Genomic DNA, 21,830 nt, shown 5'->3' with positions numbered 1-21,830 from the left:
GCTGTGCAGTGTTTTCATTCTTTTCCTATCCTTTGTGTGAATGTGTTTTTCATTATCAAAATTGTAACAATTGCTGTGCAGTGTTTTCATTCTTTTCCTATCCTTTGTGTGAATGTGTTTTTCTTTAACAAAATTATAACAATTGCTGTGCAGTGTTTTCATTCTTTTCCTATCCTTTGTGTGAATGTGTTTTTCATTTTCAAAATTGTAACAATTGTAATAGAGGGAATTGTATTTGAAATAAGGTATACATATTTAATAATGCTTTCCATTGAGTTTTATTAGGTGACATGATTGACTCGAGCAGCATCGAATATAGTAGTTTCCCGATTTCCATTGACTACTATAGGATCCGCAACCTCTGAGGCGGCGGATTGAAAACTAGGTATGCTGCGTCAGATAAGATAAGTGGTCATTTTTTGATAACTTTTAGAAAGCTTCTAATTGTGTCGAAGAACACTGAATTCTGCAAGTTTTCCAGAGGTTTTCGAGTCGCAGCGATCGGCGTCGAATTGAGAGCGCCGGATCGTATGTTACGTCACAAAATTCGGCTTCTTCCGATTTTGACACTTTGATAACTGCGGCGATGCAATCTCGCGATGTGTACGACGCGGATTTCCGGCGGATTCTCAGTAGACGCTTTGATAACTAGAGGCCGTATAGTACTATGCTAACAATACATTTAGTACATTTTAGCTTTATACTCCTGCTCCTGCAATTACTTAAGGGCTGAGTTGTGTTTGACTTAATGAATTCTATAAAGTACAGTGTCATTTATTAGCACAATTCTGTCATAGAAATGTTAACTTTGGTATAATTTTGTGCCCTATTTTGTGGCTTTTGCAGCATTTTTGCACACAACGGCGCTATTTGGTCCAATGACGGGATTCATGGTTGGATCTCTTTGTGCACGGCTCTATGTGGATATTGGTTTCACAGATCTAGGTAAGAAAATCTGAATTTCTTGTGTTTTATTCGTCTAAATGATCCAACATGTGAACATCCCCATATATTGTGCAACCCTTGGGTTTTTATCACACTCAGCCCAGAGGAGAACCCATCTATATAGAGTGAAGCTCATCATTACACTTAAAACACAGGTTTTACAGTTTGTTTGCCTGTGGCTATAAATACTCAAATAAACCTTAAATTAGTGGATGGGATCATCACTCGTTTAGGTTCTTGTTTCTTGAGAGGGTCCTAAGTTGTTAGACTAAAGTTCCTCAAAATAGTATGAAAGACATTTACTACAGTAAAGAAATTTACTACAATTATGTAGACATTGTTTACTGAAATAAAAAATCTCCTCTAAATGGTTCCTTATCTCTCAGCATTATACTTCAATGGTATCATTGGCACCAGACTACACTAGTTTCAGATAAGCATTATCTAATTATTCAGTCTCTATCACATTATGGTTTTATGCGACGGTTTTACTTTTGTCTAAATAACATTATTCATATTCTACTTATATACAGTGACAGATAGGACATTTTTATCACATGGTGCAATAACCGAGGGCTAGATTACAAATGGCGGGTTATTTAGAAGACTTTGCTAGAAGTAATCTTTTTGTGTGCATTGCGTTGCGCTCATGTTAAAAGTTGAAAGTAAAAAAGAACTTTGCAATATCACAGGACATTAAACACTAAATACATTATAGATAGAATGATGCATTCAAAGAAAAGATTAGTCTATAACTAACATGTAGATGTATTTTTTAAAGTTTCATTAGTTGTTTAAAAAGTGACAAAATAAGTGTAAAGTTTTAGTGTCTATAAAACACTGGGAGCTGCCATGTTGTAACTTGTGTTACCTTCTCTGCTGTGGCCAATTAGGGACCGTTATAAATAGGTCACTAGAGTGTGCAGCCAATGGTTGTGCTGGATTTAACAGTGTTTTGCACTTCCATTTCTAACAGGAACTGAAAAGCTCTTATCTCTACTCTTTCTTCAAACCCAAAACTTCTGTTCTCCACTGTCAATACTCTCTTCCGCACTCCCTCACCTCCTAATACAACTTCTCTGTCTTGACAAACCCAATGCCTCCTCTGCAAAACAACTTCTGCAACTTACCTCCTCTTTCGGTTTGTCACAATGGACTCACTCTCCCACTCACAATGATGATCTCTCTTGATCTGATCTTTAGCTATCAATGCACTATTTCAAGCTTCACAAACTCCCCTTTTCCTCTTTCTAACCATCATCTACTGACTTGCAACATCTCACCCCTCTATACAACTCTCCCTCCTTCTACCCCTCACACCACACTTCACAGAAGCATTATGTCATTAGATCAGCAACAGCTTGCAAGTTCTCTCAAACCTCTTCTCTTATCCATCTCCTCCTTTTCCTGCCCTGACCAATCTATCTGTCACTATAATTCCACCCTTACATCGGTCCTTGACAATCGGGCCCCTCCTACCATAGCTCGGAAATCATACACTAACCCTCAGCCCTGGGACACTCCTCTGAGATGGTACCTACACAGATGTTCCCGTACTGCTGAACAGCACTGGAGAAATTCTCAGAGTTCAGCTGACTTTCTTCACTACAAGTTCATCTTAAACTCCTACTACTCTGCCCTTAATCTTTATAAGCAACATTACTTCTCTACTCTTATCTCTACTCTTTCTTCAAACCCAAAACGTCTGTTCTCCACTTTCAATTCTCTCTTCCGCCCTCCCTCACCTCCTAATACAACTTCTCTGTCAGAAGTGCCAGCCACTTCAATAACGAAATTGATTCCATCAGAAATGAAATCAGCTCTAAACATACTACCTGTCTCTTACCCCCTCAAAAGTTCGCAATCAACCAAAACATACATAGCAATAAATTTAGCTCTTTTGCCCCTTTTAATGAGGAAGAGGTTTCTGCACTTATACTGCGCTCTCACCTTACTACCTGTCACCTTGACCCCATCTCTTCACAGCTACTCCCCTCCCTCTCTTTTACCCTTACGCCTATAATCACACACACTTTCAACCTCTCCCTCAGCACCGGTAGATTTCCCTCATCTCTAAAACATGCACTGGTCACACCTATCCTCAAAAAACCTCTCGATCCAATCTCCCCATTAAACTACTGCCCCATTTCCCTACTCCCCCTTGCCTCAAAGCTTCTTGAAAAGCTAGTATATGCATGCCTAACCCATTTTCTTGCATTAACTCCCTCCTTGACCCACTGCAATTTGGATTTCACACCCATCACTCCAAAGAGACAGCAATCATTAAGGTTACCAACAACCTACTTACAGCAAAATCCAATGGCCACTTCTCTCTGCGTATTCTCCTTGATCTGTCTGCAGCCTTTGATACTGTTGACCACCCTCTGTTGCTCCAAACCCTCCAATCTTTCGGCATTTGTGACACAGCCATCTCGTGATTCTCTTTCTACTTAACCATACCTAAAGTGTAGCCATCTCTGGGGCTTCCTCTGTCCCATTACCAATTTCTCTCTCTTCTCAATCTACACATCATCATTAGGTTCTCTAATAAAGTCTAACGGGTTTCAATATCATTTTTATGCCAACGACACCCAAATCTACCTCTCTGCACCAGACCTATCTCCTTCCTTGCTACTTGCTAACCCGTGTCATTTTCACATCTCTTCCTGGATGTCCTCTTACTACCTTTAGCTAAATATCTTCAAAAATGAGCTCCTTTTTTCCCCCTTCTTCTAAAATCTCCACCCCTCTCTCTATAACTGTCAACAACTTCATCATTACCCCTACCCCATATGCCTGATGTCTTGGGGTCAAATTTCACTCCTCACATTCAGTCCTTGGCTAAATCCTGCCGCTTCCACCTTAAAAACATCTCTAAAATTAGACATTTCCTTACACAAGACACAACTAAGATTTTAATCCACTCTCTCATCCTTTCCCGCCCGACTACTGCAATTATGTCTTCTCTGGTCTCCCTAGCTGCCGCCTAGCTCCTTTACAATCCATAATGAATGCCTCTGCCAGGGTCATCTTCCTTACACATCACTCTTTATCTGCTGCACCTCTCTGCCAATCCCCACTGGCTTCCTCTTGCCTCCAGGATTAAACACAAAATCCTGACTCTGACATACAAGGCCCTGAACTGCACTGCTCCCCCCTATATCTCAGAACTTGTCTCCAGATACTCTCCCTCCTGTCCCCTTCACTCTGCTCATGACGTCCTACTCTCCTCCTCTTTTGATTACCTCCTCATATTGCCATTTACAGGACTTCTCCAGACTGGCTCCCATCTTCTGGAACTCTCTGCATTGCTCCACAAGACTCTCTCCTAGTTTTAAGAGCTTCAAGTGCTCCCTAATGACTCTAATATTCAGGGATGCATACAACCTACACTAACCTTTCCTAATACCAGTTCCTCTCCTCCATTGCTATCCGCCATGAACCCCATTAGCATGTAAGCTTAAGAGCTCAACTGTTTGCAGATCACCTTTACAAGAGCTGACTACAACAGTGCAATTCTCGGCAGGGCCCTCTACCCATTTGATCCCTATAAATGTTATCTTCTATACCGCCCATGTTTATAGAACTGGGGAATCTGTTGGTGCTCTACAAATAACTGATGATAATAATAATAATAATAATAATAATAATAATAAATAGCAGTCTACTGTTGTGAAACGCTAATAAAATGAATGTGATAAGAGGCTGTCTGTAGTGGCTTACAATCAGGCAGAAATTTAGAGGTTTAAAGGTTATAAAGTATATTAATATAACAATGTTGGTTGTGCAAAGCTGGGGAATGGGTAGTAAAGGCATTATCTATCGTTTTAACAATAGCTGATGATAATGATAATAGCCCATTTATCCAAGTGACACGGCCGAGACTTGTATCCTTGGAAGTCTGTTATATTGAGGAAACTTCAGGGGTCATAAGTAGCACTTCTTATCTCATTCTTGGTATCATAAAGTAATAAAAACTCCACTTTCTTAGACAAAGAAGGCACTGTGACCAATTAGCAGCCTGATGGTCAGTAACTCGATTCTTGAGTGGCTAAAACAAAACCAATTAAATGAATATGTTTCAGCCAATCAGAGGAGAGCCTACTTTCTATGGAGCTTAACATTGACTTTGCCTGGATGCCTATTCTTGTTAATCCCCACATGCTCTTAATACAGAAAATAGCCAAGGGAGGTAGGGAACTTGCTGGACTTATTGTTTTATTAGTGTTGCAGTCCCTACCTTTCCTGGTAACATTTTATAACACATATTTTAAACTTCACTTCCATTATTACAGTAACTGTAAAAATAACTATTAAAAGTTCAGGGATGGGACATCGGTGACATTATACATCCCAAATATACTGTTATGAGCATGCCTGAGCTTGGGTGGGGTGCTTCAACCAATGGGACATGGTCAGTCTTCTTTTTTGTAAATACAAATCTACAACATTTTCGGCTAGATTACGAGTCTTGCGTTAGGGTTAAAAAGCAGCGTTGAGAGGTCCCAACACTGCTTTTTAACGCTCACTGGTATTACGAGTCTTGCAGGTACAGGTGTACCACTCACTTTTTTTCTGAGACTCGAACATACCGCAAATCCACTTACGTCAATTGCGTATCCCATATTTTCAATGGGACTTGCATAACGCCGGTATTACGAGTCTTGGAAAAAGTGAGCGGTAGACCCTCTCCTGTCAAGACTCGTACTGCATTTAAAAGTCAGTAGTTAAAAGTTTTATGGGCTAACGCCGTAACATAAAACTCTTAACTAAAGTGATAAAAAGTACACTAACACCCATAAACTACCTATTAACCCCTAAACCGAGCCCCCCCCCCCACATCGCAAACACTTAAATAACATTTTTAACCCCTAAACTGCCGACCGGATATAGCCGCCACTTTAATAAATATATTAACCCCTAAACTGCCGCACTCCCGCCTCACAAACATTAGTTACATTTTATTAACCCCTAATCTGCCGTCCCTAACATCGCCGACACCTACCTACATTTATTAACCCCTAATCTGCCACCCCCAATGTTGCCGCCACTATATTAAATGTATTAACCCCTAAACCTAAGTCTAAGCCTAACACTAACACCCCCCTAACATAAATATCATTTAAAATAATCTAAATAAAATAACTTTAATCAACTAAATTATTCCTATTTAAAACTAAATACTTACCTATAAAATAAACCCTAAACTAGCTACAAAATAGTTACATTGTAGCTAGCTAGTGTTTATTTTTATTTTACAGGCGCAATAGTTATTGCATAGTTATTAACTATTTAATAGCTACCTAGCTAAAATAAATACAGATTTACCTAACACTAACACCCCCCTAACCTACATATCATTTAAAATAATCTAAATAAAATAACTTTAATTAACTAAATTATTCCTATTTAAAACTAAATACTTACCTATAAAATAAACCCTAAACTAGCTACAATATAACTAATAGTTACATTGTAGCTAGCTTAGGGTTTATTTTTATTTTACAGGCACAATAGTTATTAAATAGTTATTAACTATTTAATAGCTACCTAACTAAAATAAATACAAATTTACCTGTAAAATAAAAATAAACCTAAGTTACAATTACATCAAACACTACACTATAATTAAATTAATTCCCTAAACTTACTACAATTAAATACAATTAAATACAATTATCTAAATTACGGGGGGGGGGGGAAACACTAAATTACAGAAAATAATAAAATAATTACAATTTTTTTAAACTAATTACACCTAATCTAATCCCCCTAATAAAATAAAAAAGCCCCCCAAAATAATAAAAATCCCTACCCTATACTAAACTACTAATAGCCCTTAAAAGGGCTTTTTGCGGGGGATTGCCCCAAAGTAATCAGCTCTTTTACCTGTAAAAAAAAATACAATACCCCCAACATTAAAACCCACCACCCACACACCCAACCCTACTCTAAAACCCACCCAATCCCCCCTTAAAAAAAAACCTAACACTAACCCCTTGAAGATCATACCTTAAGAAGTCTTCATCCAACCGGGCCGAAGTCCTCAACGAATCCGGCAGAAGTGGTCCTCCAGACGGGCAGAAGTGGTCCTCCAGATGGGCAGAAGTCTCCATCCAGACGGCATCTTCTATCTTCATACATCCGACACGGAGCGGGTCCATCTTCAAGACATCCAACGCGGAGAATCCTCCGACGACTGACACTAAATGACGGTACCTTTAAGTGACGTCATCCAAGATGGCGTCCCTTCAATTCCGATTGGCTGATAGAATTCTATCAGCCAATCGGAATTAAGGTAGAAAAAATCATATTGGCTGATCCAATCAGCCAATAGGATTGAGCTCCCATTCTATTGGCTGATTGGAACAGCCAATAGAATGCAAGCTCAATCCTATTGGCTGATTGGATCAGCCAATAGGATTTTTTCTACTTTAATTCCGATTTGCTGATAGAATTCCATGAATGAAGATAGGATGGATGAAGATAGAAGATGCCGTCTGAATGAAGACTTCTGCCCGTCTGGAGGACCTCTTCTGCCCGGATAGGATGAAGACTTCTCCCTGGTTTGGTGAAGACTTCTCAAGGTAGGGTGATCTTCAAAGGGTTAGTGTTAGGTTTTTTTAAGGGGGGATTGGGTGGGTTTTAGAGTAGGGTTGGGTGTGTGGGTGGTGGGTTTTAATGTTGGGCGGGTATTGTATTTTTTTTTACAGGTAAAAGAGCTGATTACTTTGGGGCAATGCCCAGCAAAAAGCCCTTTTAAGGGCTATTTGTAATTTAGTATAGGGTAGTGATTTGTATTATTTTGGGGGGCTTTTTTATTTTATTAGGGGGATTAGATTAGGTGTAATTAGTTTAAACAAATTGTAATTATTTTATTATTTTCTGTAATTTAGTGTTTTTTTTTTCATAATTTAGATAATTGTATTTAATTGTATTTAATTGTAGTTAGTTTAGGGAATTAATTTAATTGTAGTGAAGTGTTTGGTGTAATTGTAACTTAGGTTTATTTTTATTTTACAGGTAAATTTGTATTTATTTTAGCTAGGTAGCTATTAAATAGTTAATAACTATTTAATAACTATTGTACCTAGTTAAAATAAATACAAAGTTGCCTGTAAAATAAAAAATAAACCCTAAGCTAGCTACAATGTAACTATTAGTTATATTGTAGCTAGTTTAGGGTTTATTTTATAGGTAAGTATTTAGTTTTAAATAGGAATAATTTAGTTAATTAAAGTTATTTTATTTAGATTATTTTAAATTATATTTAAGTTAGGGGGTGTTAGGGTCAGACTTAGGTTTAGGGGTTAATAACTTTATTATAGTGGCAGCGATGTTGGCGGCGGTAGATTAGGGGTTAATAAGTGTAGTTAGGTGGCGGCGACATTGGGGGCGGAAGAGTAGGGGTTAATAAATAAAATGTAGGGTTCAGCGATGTTGGGGCAGCAGATTAGGGGTTCATAAGTATAATGTAGGTGGCGGCGGTGTCCGTAGCAGCAGATTAGGGGTGTCAGCGATGTCGGGGATGGCAGATTAGGGGTTAATAAGTGTAATATTAGGGGTGTTTAGACTCTGGGTTCATGTTAGGGTGTTAGGTGTAGACATAAAAAGTATTTCCCTATAGGAATCAATGGGGCTGCATTAGGAGCTGAACGCTGCTTTTTTGCAGGTGTTAGTGTTTTTTTTCAGATGAATCTGCCCCATTGATTCCTATGGGGAAATCCTGCACGATCACGTTTAGCCAGCTCGCAAACACTGGTATTGAGGTGAGATGTGGAGCTAAATTTTGCTCTTCACTCACTTTTTTGCGGCTAACGCCGGGTTTGTAAAAACCCGTAATAACAGCGTTGTCTGTACGTAAGCGGTGAGCTGAAACTGCTCGTTAGCCCCGCAAGCCTTACAGACAAAAACTTGTAATCTAGCCATTTGTTAGCCCACCTTACATAAAGAGTTTAAAAACATCTTTGGGAGTGCTCCCAAAAGCGCCTAATAGTTACATAAAACAGCAGGTATTTGCGCACATCCACTTGCAGAACAACAAAACATTTTTTTTAAATGATGCAAAATTCACCTTTACTTTTATATTAAAATTGGGATCTTAGTCGCACAATATGGCAATATTCTGTTAGCTTAGTCTATTACTAAATAAATATAACACTTTCTCTTCTTGATAATGCCGGTGCTCAAAGTGATAACTTAATTAAAAAAATAAAATGTTTTTCCCTCTTAGACAAAATAAGTATCACGCCGCAGGACACACGCTGGGTTGGCGCCTGGTGGATGGGGTTTATTGTAGCTGGCGCCCTGACATTGCTCTCGGCCATTCCCTTCTTTTTCATACCCAAGAGTTTGAAGAAGCAAGGTGAAAAGGCTGAAGAAAACCACGAAAGCTGTAAGATTAAAGAAGAAAGTGAGAAGTCCAACACGAAAACTAAAACCCTCAACAAACCTACCATGAAAGGTAAGAACAATTTCATTTACTGTCAAATACTGAAAATAACAAGAGGCACAAATCCTCCAGTAATCTCATGTAAAAATGTTCATAATAGGACCAATCTGAAAACCGTACAAGCTTTAATGTCCTTAGGTGAGATGATTCTTTACAGTGATTGAAGTTTCACCAGTTTTTAAGATGGAGATAACAAGCTCTATTCTACACCATATGAAATGTTGTATCTTCAGGTAGGTTGTGGTTAGCTGGTACAAGAGGCAGGTAATAGCCAGCTGGTGCAATATGCTGGTAATGACCAGTTGGTACAAGAGGCATGTAAGGGCCAGGTGGTACAAGAGGCAGGTAATAGCCAGCTGGTACAAGAGGCATGTAAAGGCCAGCTGGTACAAGAGGCAAGTAAGGGCCAGCTGGTACAAGAGGCATGTAAGGGCCAGCTGGTACAAGAGGCATGTAAGGGCCAGCTGGTACAAGAGGCATGTAAAGGCCAGCTGGTACAAGAGGCAAGTAAGGGCCAGCTGGTACAAGAGGCATGTAAGGGCCAGCTGGTACAAGAGGCATGTAAAGGCCAGCTGGTACAAGAGGCATGTAATAACCAGCTGGTACAAGAGGCATGTAAAGGCCAGCTGGTACAAGAGGCAAGTAAGGGCCAGCTGGTACAAGAGGCATGTAAGGGCCAGCTGGTACAAGAGGCATGTAAGGGCCAGCTGGTACAAGAGGCATATAAGGGCCAACTGGTACAAGAGGCATGTAAGGGCCAGCTGGTACAAGAGGCATGTAAGGGCCAGTTGGTACAAGAGGCATGTAAGGGCCAGCTGGCACAAGAGGCATGTAAGGGCCAGCTGGTACAAGAGGCATGTAAGGGCCAGCTGGTACAAGAGGCATGTAAAGGCCAGCTGGTACAAGAGGCAAGTAAGGGCCAGCTGGTACAAGAGGCATATAAGGGCCAACTGGTACAAGAGGCATGTAAGGGCCAGCTGGTACAAGAGGCATGTAAGGGCCAGCTGGTACAAGAGGCATGTAAAGGCCAGCTGGTACAAGAGGCATGTAAGGGCCAGCTGGTACAAGAGGCATGTAAGGGCCAGCTGGTACAAGAGGCATGTAAGGGCCAGCTGCTACAAGAGGCATGTAAGGGCCAGCTGCTAAAAGAGGCATGTACGGGCCAGCTGGTACAAGAGGCATGTAAGGGCCAGCTGGTACAAGAGGCATGTAAGGGCCAGCTGGTACAAGAGGCATGTAAGGGCCAGCTGGTACAAGAGGCAAGTAAGGGCCAGCTGGTACAAGAGGCATGTAAGGGCCAGCTGGTACAAGAGGCATGTAAAGGCCAGCTGGTACAAGAGGCAAGTAAGGGCCAGCTGGTACAAGAGGCATGTAAGGGCCAGCTGGTACAAGAGGCATGTAAAGGCCAGCTGGTACAAGAGGCAAGTAAGGGCCAGCTGGTACAAGAGGCATATAAGGGCCAACTGGTACAAGAGGCATGTAAGGGCCAGCTGGTACAAGAGGCATGTAAGGGCCAGCTGGTACAAGAGGCATGTAAGGGCCAGCTGGTACAAGAGGCATGTAAGGGCCAGCTGGTACAAGAGGCATGTAAGGGCCAGCTGCTACAAGAGGCATGTAAGGGCCAGCTGCTAAAAGAGGCATGTAAGGGCCAGCAGGTACAAGATATTAGTAATGTATACCCCAGCGCCAACTTCAACCTTTTGAGCCCAGGGCAGTGATACCTAGCTATCACTCACAAGAATCAAGGAAAAAAGGGAATATACCTAGGCGCCAACCAGCGGAGGCTAAGGTTGATTCACTTAAATGGATTTAATGACATATATTTGCAAAGAACGATATTAACAATAATACAATGGTAAAAATTGCAATAGGTAAAAATTAAATTACATTTAAAATAAAGTTAAAATGTAGGTGCAGTGGATCCACGCAGGTACAATAAATATAGTAAACAAAAATATTAAAAACAATTCTTGAACCAAATCCTTGATAAACAATCCTAAAACAAATTCTTGCTATGTGGCTGGCAGTGCAAATAACAAATAATAAATTCCAATGTGCACAGGTTCAAACAGTGCTGAAAATATTCCAAAAAATATCCAAAAAATAGTTCAAAGTCACAACTTAAAAAAGATAAGTGCAAAAATTAGTCCAAAGTCATAACCTGTAGAAAAGTAAGGTGTCCAAAAAATAAGTGTCACTAAAAAGTGTGGATCCTAGAAAATAGTGTAGTGGATAACCAATGCTGAAAACAATGATGATGAAATCCAAAAATATGTGAGAAAAAAGGTGCAAAAAAAGAATATGAGTGTATCCAATGCTAGTGCTCCTGTCCGCTGTGTGTCAACCAAATTGCTGACCAAATAAATCCTATAGTAGAAACCTGTGGAAAAAAGATATAACAAATGTGTAGATCTGTAAAAGATAAATGCTCCAAATGAAATAAGGCTTACCAGTGTCTACGCGTTTCGGCCCTCTCTGGGCCTTTATCAAGACTGCGTGGATCCACTGCACCTACATTTTAACTTTATTTTAAATGTAATTTAATTTTTACCTATTGCAATTTTTACCATTGTATTATTGTTAATATCGTTCTTTGCAAATATATGTCATTAAATCCATTTAAGTGAATCAACCTTAGCCTCCGCTGGTTGGCGCCTAGGTATATTCCCTTTTTTCCCAGCAGGTACAAGAGGCAAGTAAGGGCCAGCTGCTAAAAGAGGCATGTAAGGGCCAGCAGGTACAAGAGGCATGTAAGGGCCAGCTGGTACAAGAGGCAAGTAAGGGCCAGCAGGTACAATATGCAGTTAATGACCAGCTGGTACAAGAGGCAAGTAAGGGCCAGCAGGTACAATATGCAGGTAATTGGTAGCCAGTACAAAATGCAGTTAATGACCAGCTGGTACAAGAGGCAGATAATTGGTAGCCAGTACAAAATGCAGTTAATGACCAGCTGGTACAATAGGCATGTAAGGGCCAGCTGGTACAAGAGGCATGTAAGGGCCAGCTGGTACAAGAGGCAGGTAATTGGTAGCCAGTACAATATGCAGTTAATGACCAGCTGGTACAAGAGGCATGTAAGGGCCAGCTGGTACAATATGCAGTTAATGACCAGCTGGTACAAGAGGCAGGTAATTGGTAGCCAGTACAATATGCAGTTAATGACCAGCTGGTACAAGAGGCAGGTAATTGGTAGCCAGTACAATATGCAGTTAATGACCAGCTGGTACAAGAGGCAGGTAATTGGTAGCCAGTACAAAATGCAGTTAATGACCAGCTGGTACAAGAGGCAGCTAATTGGTAGCCAGTACAATATGCAGTTAATGACCAGCTGGTACAAGAGGCAGGTCATTGGTAGCAAGTACAATATGCAGTTAATGACCAGCTGGTACAAGAGGCAGGTAATTGGTAGCCAGTACAATATGCAGTTAATGACCAGCTGGTACAAGAGGCAGGTAATTGGTAGCCAGTACAATATGCAGTTAATGACCAGCAGGTACAAGAGGCATGTAAGGGCCAGCAGGTACAAGAGGCATGTAAGGACCAGCTGGTACAAGAGGCATGTAAGGGTCAGCTGGTACAAGAGGCAAGTAAGGGCCAGCTGGTACAAGAGGCATGTAAGGGCCAGCTGGTACAAGAGGCATATAAGGGCCAGCTGCTACAAGAGGCATGTAAGGACCAGCAGGTACAAGAGGCATGTAAGGGTCAGCTGGTACAAGAGGCATATAAGGGCCAGCAGGTACAAGAGGCATGTAAGGGCCAGCTGGTACAAGAGGCATGTAAGGGCCAGCTGGTACAAGAGGCATGTAAGGGCCAGCTGCTAAAAGAGGCATGTAAGGGCCAGCAGGTACAAGAGGCATGTAAGGGCCAGCTGGTACAAGAGGCAAGTAAGGGCCAGCAGGTACACTATGCAGTTAATGACCAGCTGGTACAAGAGGCAGGTAATTGGTAGCCAGTACAATATGCAGTTAATGACCAGCTGGTACAAGAGGCATGTAAGGGCCAGCTGGTACAAGAGGCATGTAAGGGCCAGCTGGTACAAGAGGCATGTAAGGGCCAGCTGGTACAAGAGGCATGTAATGACCAGCTGGTACAAGAGGCATGTAAGGGCCAGCTGGTACAAGAGGCATGTAAAGGCCAGCTGGTACAAGAGGCATGTAAGGGCCAGCTGGTACAAGAGGCATGTAATGACCAGCTGGTACAAGAGGCATGTAAGGGCCAGCTGGTACAATATGCAGTTAATGACCAGCTGGTACAAGAGGCATAAAAGGGCCAGCTGGTACAATATGCAGTTAATGACCAGCTGGTACAAGAGGCAGGTAATTGGTAGCCAGTACAATATGCAGTTAATGACCAGCTGGTACAAGAGGCATAAAAGGGCCAGCTGGTACAATATGCAGTTAATGACCAGCTGGTACAAGAGGCAGGTAATTGGTAGCCAGTACAAAATGCAGTTAATGACCAGCTGGTACAAGAGGCATGTAAAGGCCAGCTGGTACAATATGCAGTTAATGACCAGCTGGTACAAGAGGCATAAAAGGGCCAGCTGGTACAATATGCAGTTAATGACCAGCTGGTACAAGAGGCATGTAAAGGCCAGCCGGTACAATATGCAGTTAATGACCAGCTGGTACAAGAGGCATGTAAAGGCCAGCTGGTACAATATGCAGTTAATGACCAGCTGGTACAAGAGGCATAAAAGGGCCAGCTGGTACAATATGCAGTTAATGACCAGCTGGTACAAGAGGCATGTAAAGGCCAGCTGGTACAATATTCAGTTAATGACCAGCTGGTACAAGAGGCATAAAAGGGCCAGCTGGTACAATATGCAGTTAATGACCAGCTGGTACAAGAGGCAGGTAATTGGTAGCCAGTACAATATGCAGTTAATGACCAGCTGGTACAAGAGGCAGGTAATTGGTAGCCAGTACAAAATGCAGTTAATGACCAGCTGGTACAAGAGGCAGGTAATTGGTAGCCAGTACAATATGCAGTTAATGACCAGCTGGTACAAGAGGCAGGTAATTGGTAGCCAGTACAATATGCAGTTAATGACCAGCTGGTACAAGAGGCAGGTAATTGGTAGCCAGTACAAAATGCAGTTAATGACCAGCTGGTACAAGAGGCAGGTAATTGGTAGCCAGTACAATATACAGTTAATGACCAGCTGGTACAAGAGGCAGGTAATTGGTAGCCAGTACAATATGCAGTTAATGACCAGCTGGTACAAGAGGCAGGTAATTGGTAGCCAGGACAATATGCAGTTAATGACCAGCTGGTACAAGAGGCAGGTAATTGGTAGCCAGTACAATTTGCAGTTAATGACCAGCTGGTACAAGAGGCAGGTAATTGGTAGCCAGTACAATATGCAGTTAATGACCAGCTGGTACAAGAGGCAGGTAATTGGTAGCCAGTACAATATGCAGTTAATGACCAGCTGGTACAAGAGGCAGGTAATTGGTAGCCAGTACAATATGCAGTTAATGACCAGCTGGTACAAGAGGCAGGTAATTGGTAGCCAGTACAATATGCAGTTAATGACCAGCTGGTACAAGAGGCAGGTAATTGGTAGCCAGTACAAAATGCAGTTAATGACCAGCTGGTACAAGAGGCAGGTAATTGGTAGCCAGTACAATATGCAGTTAATGACCAGCTGGTACAAGAGGCAGGTAATTGGTAGCCAGTACAATATGCAGTTAATGTCCAGCTGGTACAAGAGGCATGTAATTGGTAGCCAGTACAATATGCAGTTATGCAGTTGGGAAAGCTATGGGTGAAATGTGCATCAGGCATTTTTAAGCCCTCCATGACGTACAGTATATGCTACATAACCTTATGGGATTATTGACTGTTTGAGGTATTTTTGCAGAGTTTGGAGGCCGGACCAAACCAGTTTTAATAATCATTCAATGCCACCTATAGCATAGTTAGCCATTGAGGGACTGTGGTTTGGTGGCTTTTGTATGATGGGACAACCGTGACGATTTGCTTCATAACTGCACTCAAACTTATATTTGTATTTATGGTGGTTGTGGTATGTTCATGAGGGTCATTCCCTACTTTTACACTTTATGGTATATAATGTATTATGAGGGGTAATTTGTTTACTCATTTTTTAATTAGTTTGTATTAAAGGTTAAGTTTTATAATTTGTATTATCATTTCAATGATAATTATTGTATATTAAGTGAGTGCTTTGGTAAGGTGCCTATTTTCTGTCTATATATTTACTATAATGTTTATTAGCACTATAGCACCCCCCACTGCTCTTAGTAGGTACTATTTGGTTTTCTTTTTTACTCACATATTAACTTCATTAGGGTACAATATGTTGGTAAAGCCAGCCAGTACAATATGCAGTAAATGATCAGCCGGTACAAGAGGCAGGATATGACGAGCAGCTATTGTGCCACAGAGGCCAGAGCCAGTAAAGGCTACACTTCAGTCTAAACCTAATACTTCAGGGGTCACAAGTTCAGCCAGCTCTGAGCCATATAAGGATTCTCGCAGAAGAGGAGAAAAAATAAGAGGAGAGGAAAGAAGAAGAATAAATCAGTACTCACTCAGACTGACCAGATTGGAAAAAAAGATGTTGTTAATTTATCTACTGATACTTTGATATATACAAAAGTACAGGTTCTTAAATAAGGTTTGGGTTTTGCTCCAACAAATGTGGATGGATGTTAATTGTTTTGTATGCAAATTAACCCTTAAAAATGTTTTATTTATGAATCTTGTGTAGAGTCTTTTGATGATACACAAGAGAAAAGGAGTTTTTCATCTAACAGCCAATATGGAGCTGATTTTGCAATAACTTGTGATACTTTCTCTTTATTTGAATTAGAGCTTGAGTCTCAATATGATGTTACACCCAAGTATTCTTATACAGGGTTTTTTCCAAAGTCTATTTTTAACCCCACAAATTCATGAGGACTTGGATATGTTTCATAAAAAAGTGGAAGAACTTTTAAGCTTATCAGAACAGGGCTACACTACTAGATCTTGAATGAGAGAGAGGCCATTAAATCCTTGATAACAAGGACCATTTGGTAATACGTCAAGCCGATAAGGGCGGAAGTGTTGTAGTAATGATGAAGCAGCTTATATCAAGCTTTCCTCTGACCCTACATTACGGTTTCAGAAGGAGGTTACAGATTTACTCGATAATGGATTATTTTTAAATGTTATTGATCAAGATACTTTTAATTACTTGTATGTCACCACTCCAGTTGTCCCTATATTCCATTTGTTTCCCAGGGTACACAAATATCTCACTAATCTTTTCAAGGAGGCCTATTGTGGCTGGAATAGGTTCTCTGAGAACCTCTCAAATAGGATTGACACTCTCCTTAAGCCATTGGTTGACTAATTGCCAAAATTTCTTAAAGATACAAAATATTTATTGTCCCTAATTCAGGAGATGAAATGGAAGTCTAATAAGTCATGATTGACAGTTGATGTAGTGGGGTTATATATCATCTTGGCTAAGTGCAGTCAAGTTTTATTTTGGAGAAATTTACTCATTATTATCCGAATCTTATGGGCTTCATTTTACAATCGTTAGAATTTCGGGTTACACACAATTATTTTGATTTTGATGGGCCTTTTTATTTCCAGAGACGTAGCACAGCTTTGTGGGCTAAGTCTGCCCCTCCTATGCCAACCTGTTGTATGGGTTGGTGGAATCTGTCTCAGATCTTTGGAGAGGAAAATCTGTACTGAGAATATATAGGCCTCTAGTTATCAAGCCGTCAATTCCGCAGCGTATTTGTGGCGAGGCTGATTCGCCTTAGTTATCAAGCCCTACAGCCTGGCAAAAGTAGAATATAGTGACGTAACCTACGATCCGCCGGACTCAGTCGGACACAGATCAATGGTTCTGCCACTACAGATGTTCCGAACGCAAGTTCGGCACAATCTGACTACTTTTGGTAGTTATCAAACTACTACCAGGTACGCTCGCCACTATTCCGGGCCAGAGTACCTGGATTTCAATCCGCCGCCCTGAAGGCAGCGGATCCCATAGGAATCAATGGGAGTCTGACAGCAGCGAGAACTCATGTTCGCTGCTTCCCAATATCCCATTGATTTCTATGGGAGATGTCTGCACCTAACACCCTAACATGTACCCAGAGTCTAAACACCCCTAATCTGTCCCCCCTACACTGCCACCACCTACTTTATACATATTAACCCCTAAACCACCGCTCCCGGACCCCGCCGCAAATAAATAAACTTACTAACCCCTAAACAGCCGCTCCCGGACCTTGCCGCAACTATAATAAATATATTAACCCCTAAACCGCCGCTCCACCTACATAATACCTATTAACCCCTAATCTGCCGCCCCCTATACCGCCACCACCTATATTAAATGTATTAATCCCTATCCTGCCCCCCATATACCGCCGCCACCTATATTAACTTATTAACCCCTAAACCTAAGTCTAACACTAACACCCCCCTAACTTTAATATTATTTTAATAAATCTAAATAAAACTTACTATTATTAACTAAATTATTCCTATTTAAAAATAAATACTTACCTGTAAAATAAACCCTAAGATAGCTACAATATAATTAATAATTATATTGTAGCTATTTTAGGATTTATTTTTATTTTACAAGCCACTTTGTATTTATTTTAACTAGGTAGAATAGTTATTAACTATTTAATAGCTACCTAGCTAAAATACTTACAAAATTACCTGTAAAATAAATCCTAACCTAAGTTACAATTAAACCTAACACTACACTATCATTAAATTAATTAAATAAATGAACTACAATTACCTAAAATTAAATACAATTAAATAAACTAAACTATAGTACCAAAAAAAAACAACACTAGATGAAGATAGAAGACCCCGCTTGGATGAAGACTTCTACCGGATGGAGGACCTCTTCTGCCCCGCTTGGATGAAGACTTCAGCCGGATGGAGGACCTCTTCTTGCTCCGCTTGGATGAAGAATTCGGCTCGGCTGAGTGAAGACGACTCAAGGTAGGGAGATCTTCAGGGAGTTAGTGTTAGTTTTTTTAAGGGGGGGTTTGGGTGGGTTAGAGTAGGGGTATGTGGGTGGTGGGTTTTAATGTTGGGGGGGTTGTATTTTTATTTACAGGTAAAAGAGCTGATTACTTTGGGGCAATGCCCCGCAAAAAGCCCTTTTAAGGGTTGGTAAAAGAGCTGATTACTTTGTAATTTAGAATAGGGTAGGGCATTTTTTTTATTTTGGGGGGCTTTATTATTTTATTAGGGGGCTTAGATTATGTGTAATTAGTTTAAACTTCTTGTAATTCTTTTTTTATTTTCTGTAATTTAGTGTTTGTTCTTTTTGGTACTATAGTTTAGTTTATTTAATTGTATTTAAGTTTAGGTAATTGTAGTTAATTTATTTCAATAATTTAATGATAGTGTAGTGTTTAATTGTAACTTAGGTTAGGATTTATTTTACAGGTAATTTTGTAAGTATTTTAGCTAGGTAGCTATTAAATAGTTAACTATTTAATAACTATTCTACCTAGTAAAAATAAATACAAAGTTGCCTGTAAAATAAAAATAAATCCTAAAATAGCTACAATATAATTATTAATTATATTGTAGCTATCTTAGGGTTTATTTTACAGGTAAGTATTTATTTTTAAATAGGAATAATTTAGTTAATAATAGTAAGTTTTATTTAGATTTATTAAAATAATATTAAAGTTAGGGGGTGTTAGTGTTAGACTTAGGTTTAGGGGTTAATAAGTTTAATATAGGTGGCGGCGGTATAGGGGGGCAGGATAGGGGTTAATAAGTTTAATATAGGTGGCGGCGGGGTCTGGGAGCGGCGGTTTAGGGGTTAAACATTTAATTTAGTTGCGGCGGTGTCCGGGAGCGGTGGTTTAGGGTTTAATGAGTTTAATGTAGGTGGCGGCGGTGTAGGGGGACAGGATAGGGGTTAATAAATGTAATGTAGGTGGCGGTGGGCTCCGGGTGCAGGGGTTAAACAATTTATTTAGTTGCGGCGGGGTCCGGGATCCGCAGGATAGGGGTTAATAACTTTAGTATAGGTGGCGGCGGTATAGGGGGCGGCAGATTAGGGGTTAATAGGTATAATGTAGGTGGCGGCGGGGTCCGGGAGTGGCGGTTTAGGGGTTAAATACATTTATTAGAGTTGCGGCGGGGTCCAGGAGCGGCGATTTAGGGGGTAATAACTTTATTTAGGTGCGGGGGGCTCCTGGTGCAGGGTTTAGGGGTCAAACAATTTATTTAGTTGCGGCGGGGTCCAGGATCCGCAGGATAGGGGTTAATAACTTTAATATAGGTGGCAGCGGCATAGGGGGCGGCAGATTAGGGGTTAATAGTTATAATGTAGGTGGCGGCGGGGTCCGGGAGTGGCGGTTTAGGGGTCATTACATTTATTAGAGTTGCGGCGGGGTCCAGGAGCGGCATTTAGGGGGTAATAACTTTATTTAGGTGCGGGGGGCTCTGGGAGTGGCGATTTAGGGGGTAAAACAGTGTGGGTGCTTAGTGACAGGGTAGCAAGAAAGCTGCGAAGAAGCCGATGAGCAGCGAGATCGATGACTGTCAGTTAACAACAGTCCGCTGCTCATCGCTCCGTACTTGGTGCGCGGCTTCTTGACAGCTTTCCTGATAACTTTGGCGAATGTCTTAAGGTCAGCGGCAGCGATGGTAGGCGAGCTTAGGCGAGCATATTGGGGCGGCGAATGCAAGAAAGTAGACGGCTTCATACATAGAGGCCATAGTCTTGTATAAACTACCTGATTTTTATTTAGTCTTGTCCTGAGAGTCAAGCTCATTATTTTGTTCAATATCTCAATCGGAATGACTGTGGTTTGCAGTTCACGGAAAGCTTTGATTTTCAAATGGTTTCTTATCTGGATCTTAAACTGATTGGTGACATCAATAATAATGTTGTATCTTGTGAGCTATATAGAAAACCCATAGCTTCTAATATGTTACTACATGCCAACAGTTCTTATCCCAGAAACATACCGTTTCTTCTGTGAGACTATTTGGGACTTAATCATAAGAGAACTCTTTAAAAAAAATTGCCAACCATGGGGGCTAGTTATCAAGCCGTCTACTTTTCTGGCTTCGCCGGCCCAATACGTCCGCCTAAGCTCGCCTACCTTCGCCGCCGCGGACCTGAAAAAATACGCCTAAGTTATCAAATAAAGCTGTCAAAAAGCCGCGGGGCGATGAGCAGCGGACTGTGACAGTTATCACTCATCCGATCTCGCTGCCCTTCGGCTTTTTCCCAGCTTTATTGCTAGCCTGTCACTAAGCACTCACACTAAACTGCACTGTTCTACCCCCTATACCGGCGCCCCCGGAGGCCCCCGCAACTAAATAAAGTTACTAACCCCTAAACCGCCGCTCCTAGACCCTGCCGCAACTCTGATAAATGTATTAACCCCTAAACCGCCGCTCCCGGACACCGCTGCCACCTACATTATACCTAGTAACCCCTATCCTGCCCCCCCTATACCGTCGCCCTCTATTATAAAATTATTAACCCCTATCCTGCTGATCCCGCACCTCTCCGCAACTAAATAAATAGTTTAACCCCTAAACCGCCGCTCCATGAACCCGCCGCAACCTATAATAAATTTATTAACCCCTATCCTGCCCCCCACTACGCCGCCGCCACTGTAATAAAATGATTAACCCCTAAACCTAAGTCTAACCCTAACCATAACGCCCCCCTAACTTAAATATTAATTAAATAAATCTAAATAAATTAACTCTTATTAACTAAATGAATCCTATTTAAAACTAAATACTTACCTTTAAAATAAACCCTAATATAGCTACAATATAAATAATAATTATATTCTAGCTATCTTAGGATTTATTTTTATTTTACAGGTACCTTTCAATTTATTTTAACCATGTACAATAACTATTAAATAGTTATTAACTATTTAATAGCTTACCTAGCTAAAATAAAGAGAAATGTACCTGTGAAATAAATCCTAACCTAAGTTACAATTACACCTAACACTACACTATACTTTAATAAATTATTCCTATTTAAACTAAATACTTACCTGTAAAATAAACCCTAAGATAGCTACAATATAATTAATAATTATATTCTAGCTATTTTAGGATTTATATTTATTTTACAGGTAACTTTGTATTTATTTTAGCTAGTTAGAATAGTTATTAAATAGTTATTAACTATTTAATAACTACCTAGCTAAAAGAAATATAAAATTACCTGTAAAATAAATCCTAACTTAAGTTACAATTAAACCTAACACTACACTATCATTAAATTAACTAAATAAACTACCTACAAAGAACTACAATGAAATACAATTACATAAACTAACTAAAGTACAAAAAATAAAAAAAGCTAAGTTACAAAAAATAAAAAATTAAGTTACAAACATGTTAAAAATATTACAACAATTTTAAGCTACTT

At 40.4% G+C, this 21,830-nt stretch overlaps 1 protein-coding gene across 3 annotated transcripts in view; it reads left to right on the top strand.

Annotated features, from left to right (window-relative positions):
- LOC128664298 (solute carrier organic anion transporter family member 1C1) overlaps nucleotides 1-21,830 on the top strand; it is a 329,411-nt gene that overhangs the window by 230,531 nt on the left and 77,050 nt on the right. For all 3 annotated transcript variants that reach the window (XM_053719135.1, XM_053719133.1, XM_053719134.1), the window contains 2 exons: nucleotides 847-945; nucleotides 9,179-9,409. In XM_053719135.1, coding sequence (XP_053575110.1) covers nucleotides 847-945; nucleotides 9,179-9,409 — 330 coding nt within the window. The remainder of the gene's footprint in view (nucleotides 1-846; nucleotides 946-9,178; nucleotides 9,410-21,830) is intronic.

Source organism: Bombina bombina, chromosome 6 (assembly GCF_027579735.1).
Source record: "Bombina bombina isolate aBomBom1 chromosome 6, aBomBom1.pri, whole genome shotgun sequence".
NCBI lineage: Eukaryota > Metazoa > Chordata > Amphibia > Anura > Bombinatoridae > Bombina > Bombina bombina.
This window is presented reverse-complemented; position numbering and strand designations above follow the sequence as displayed.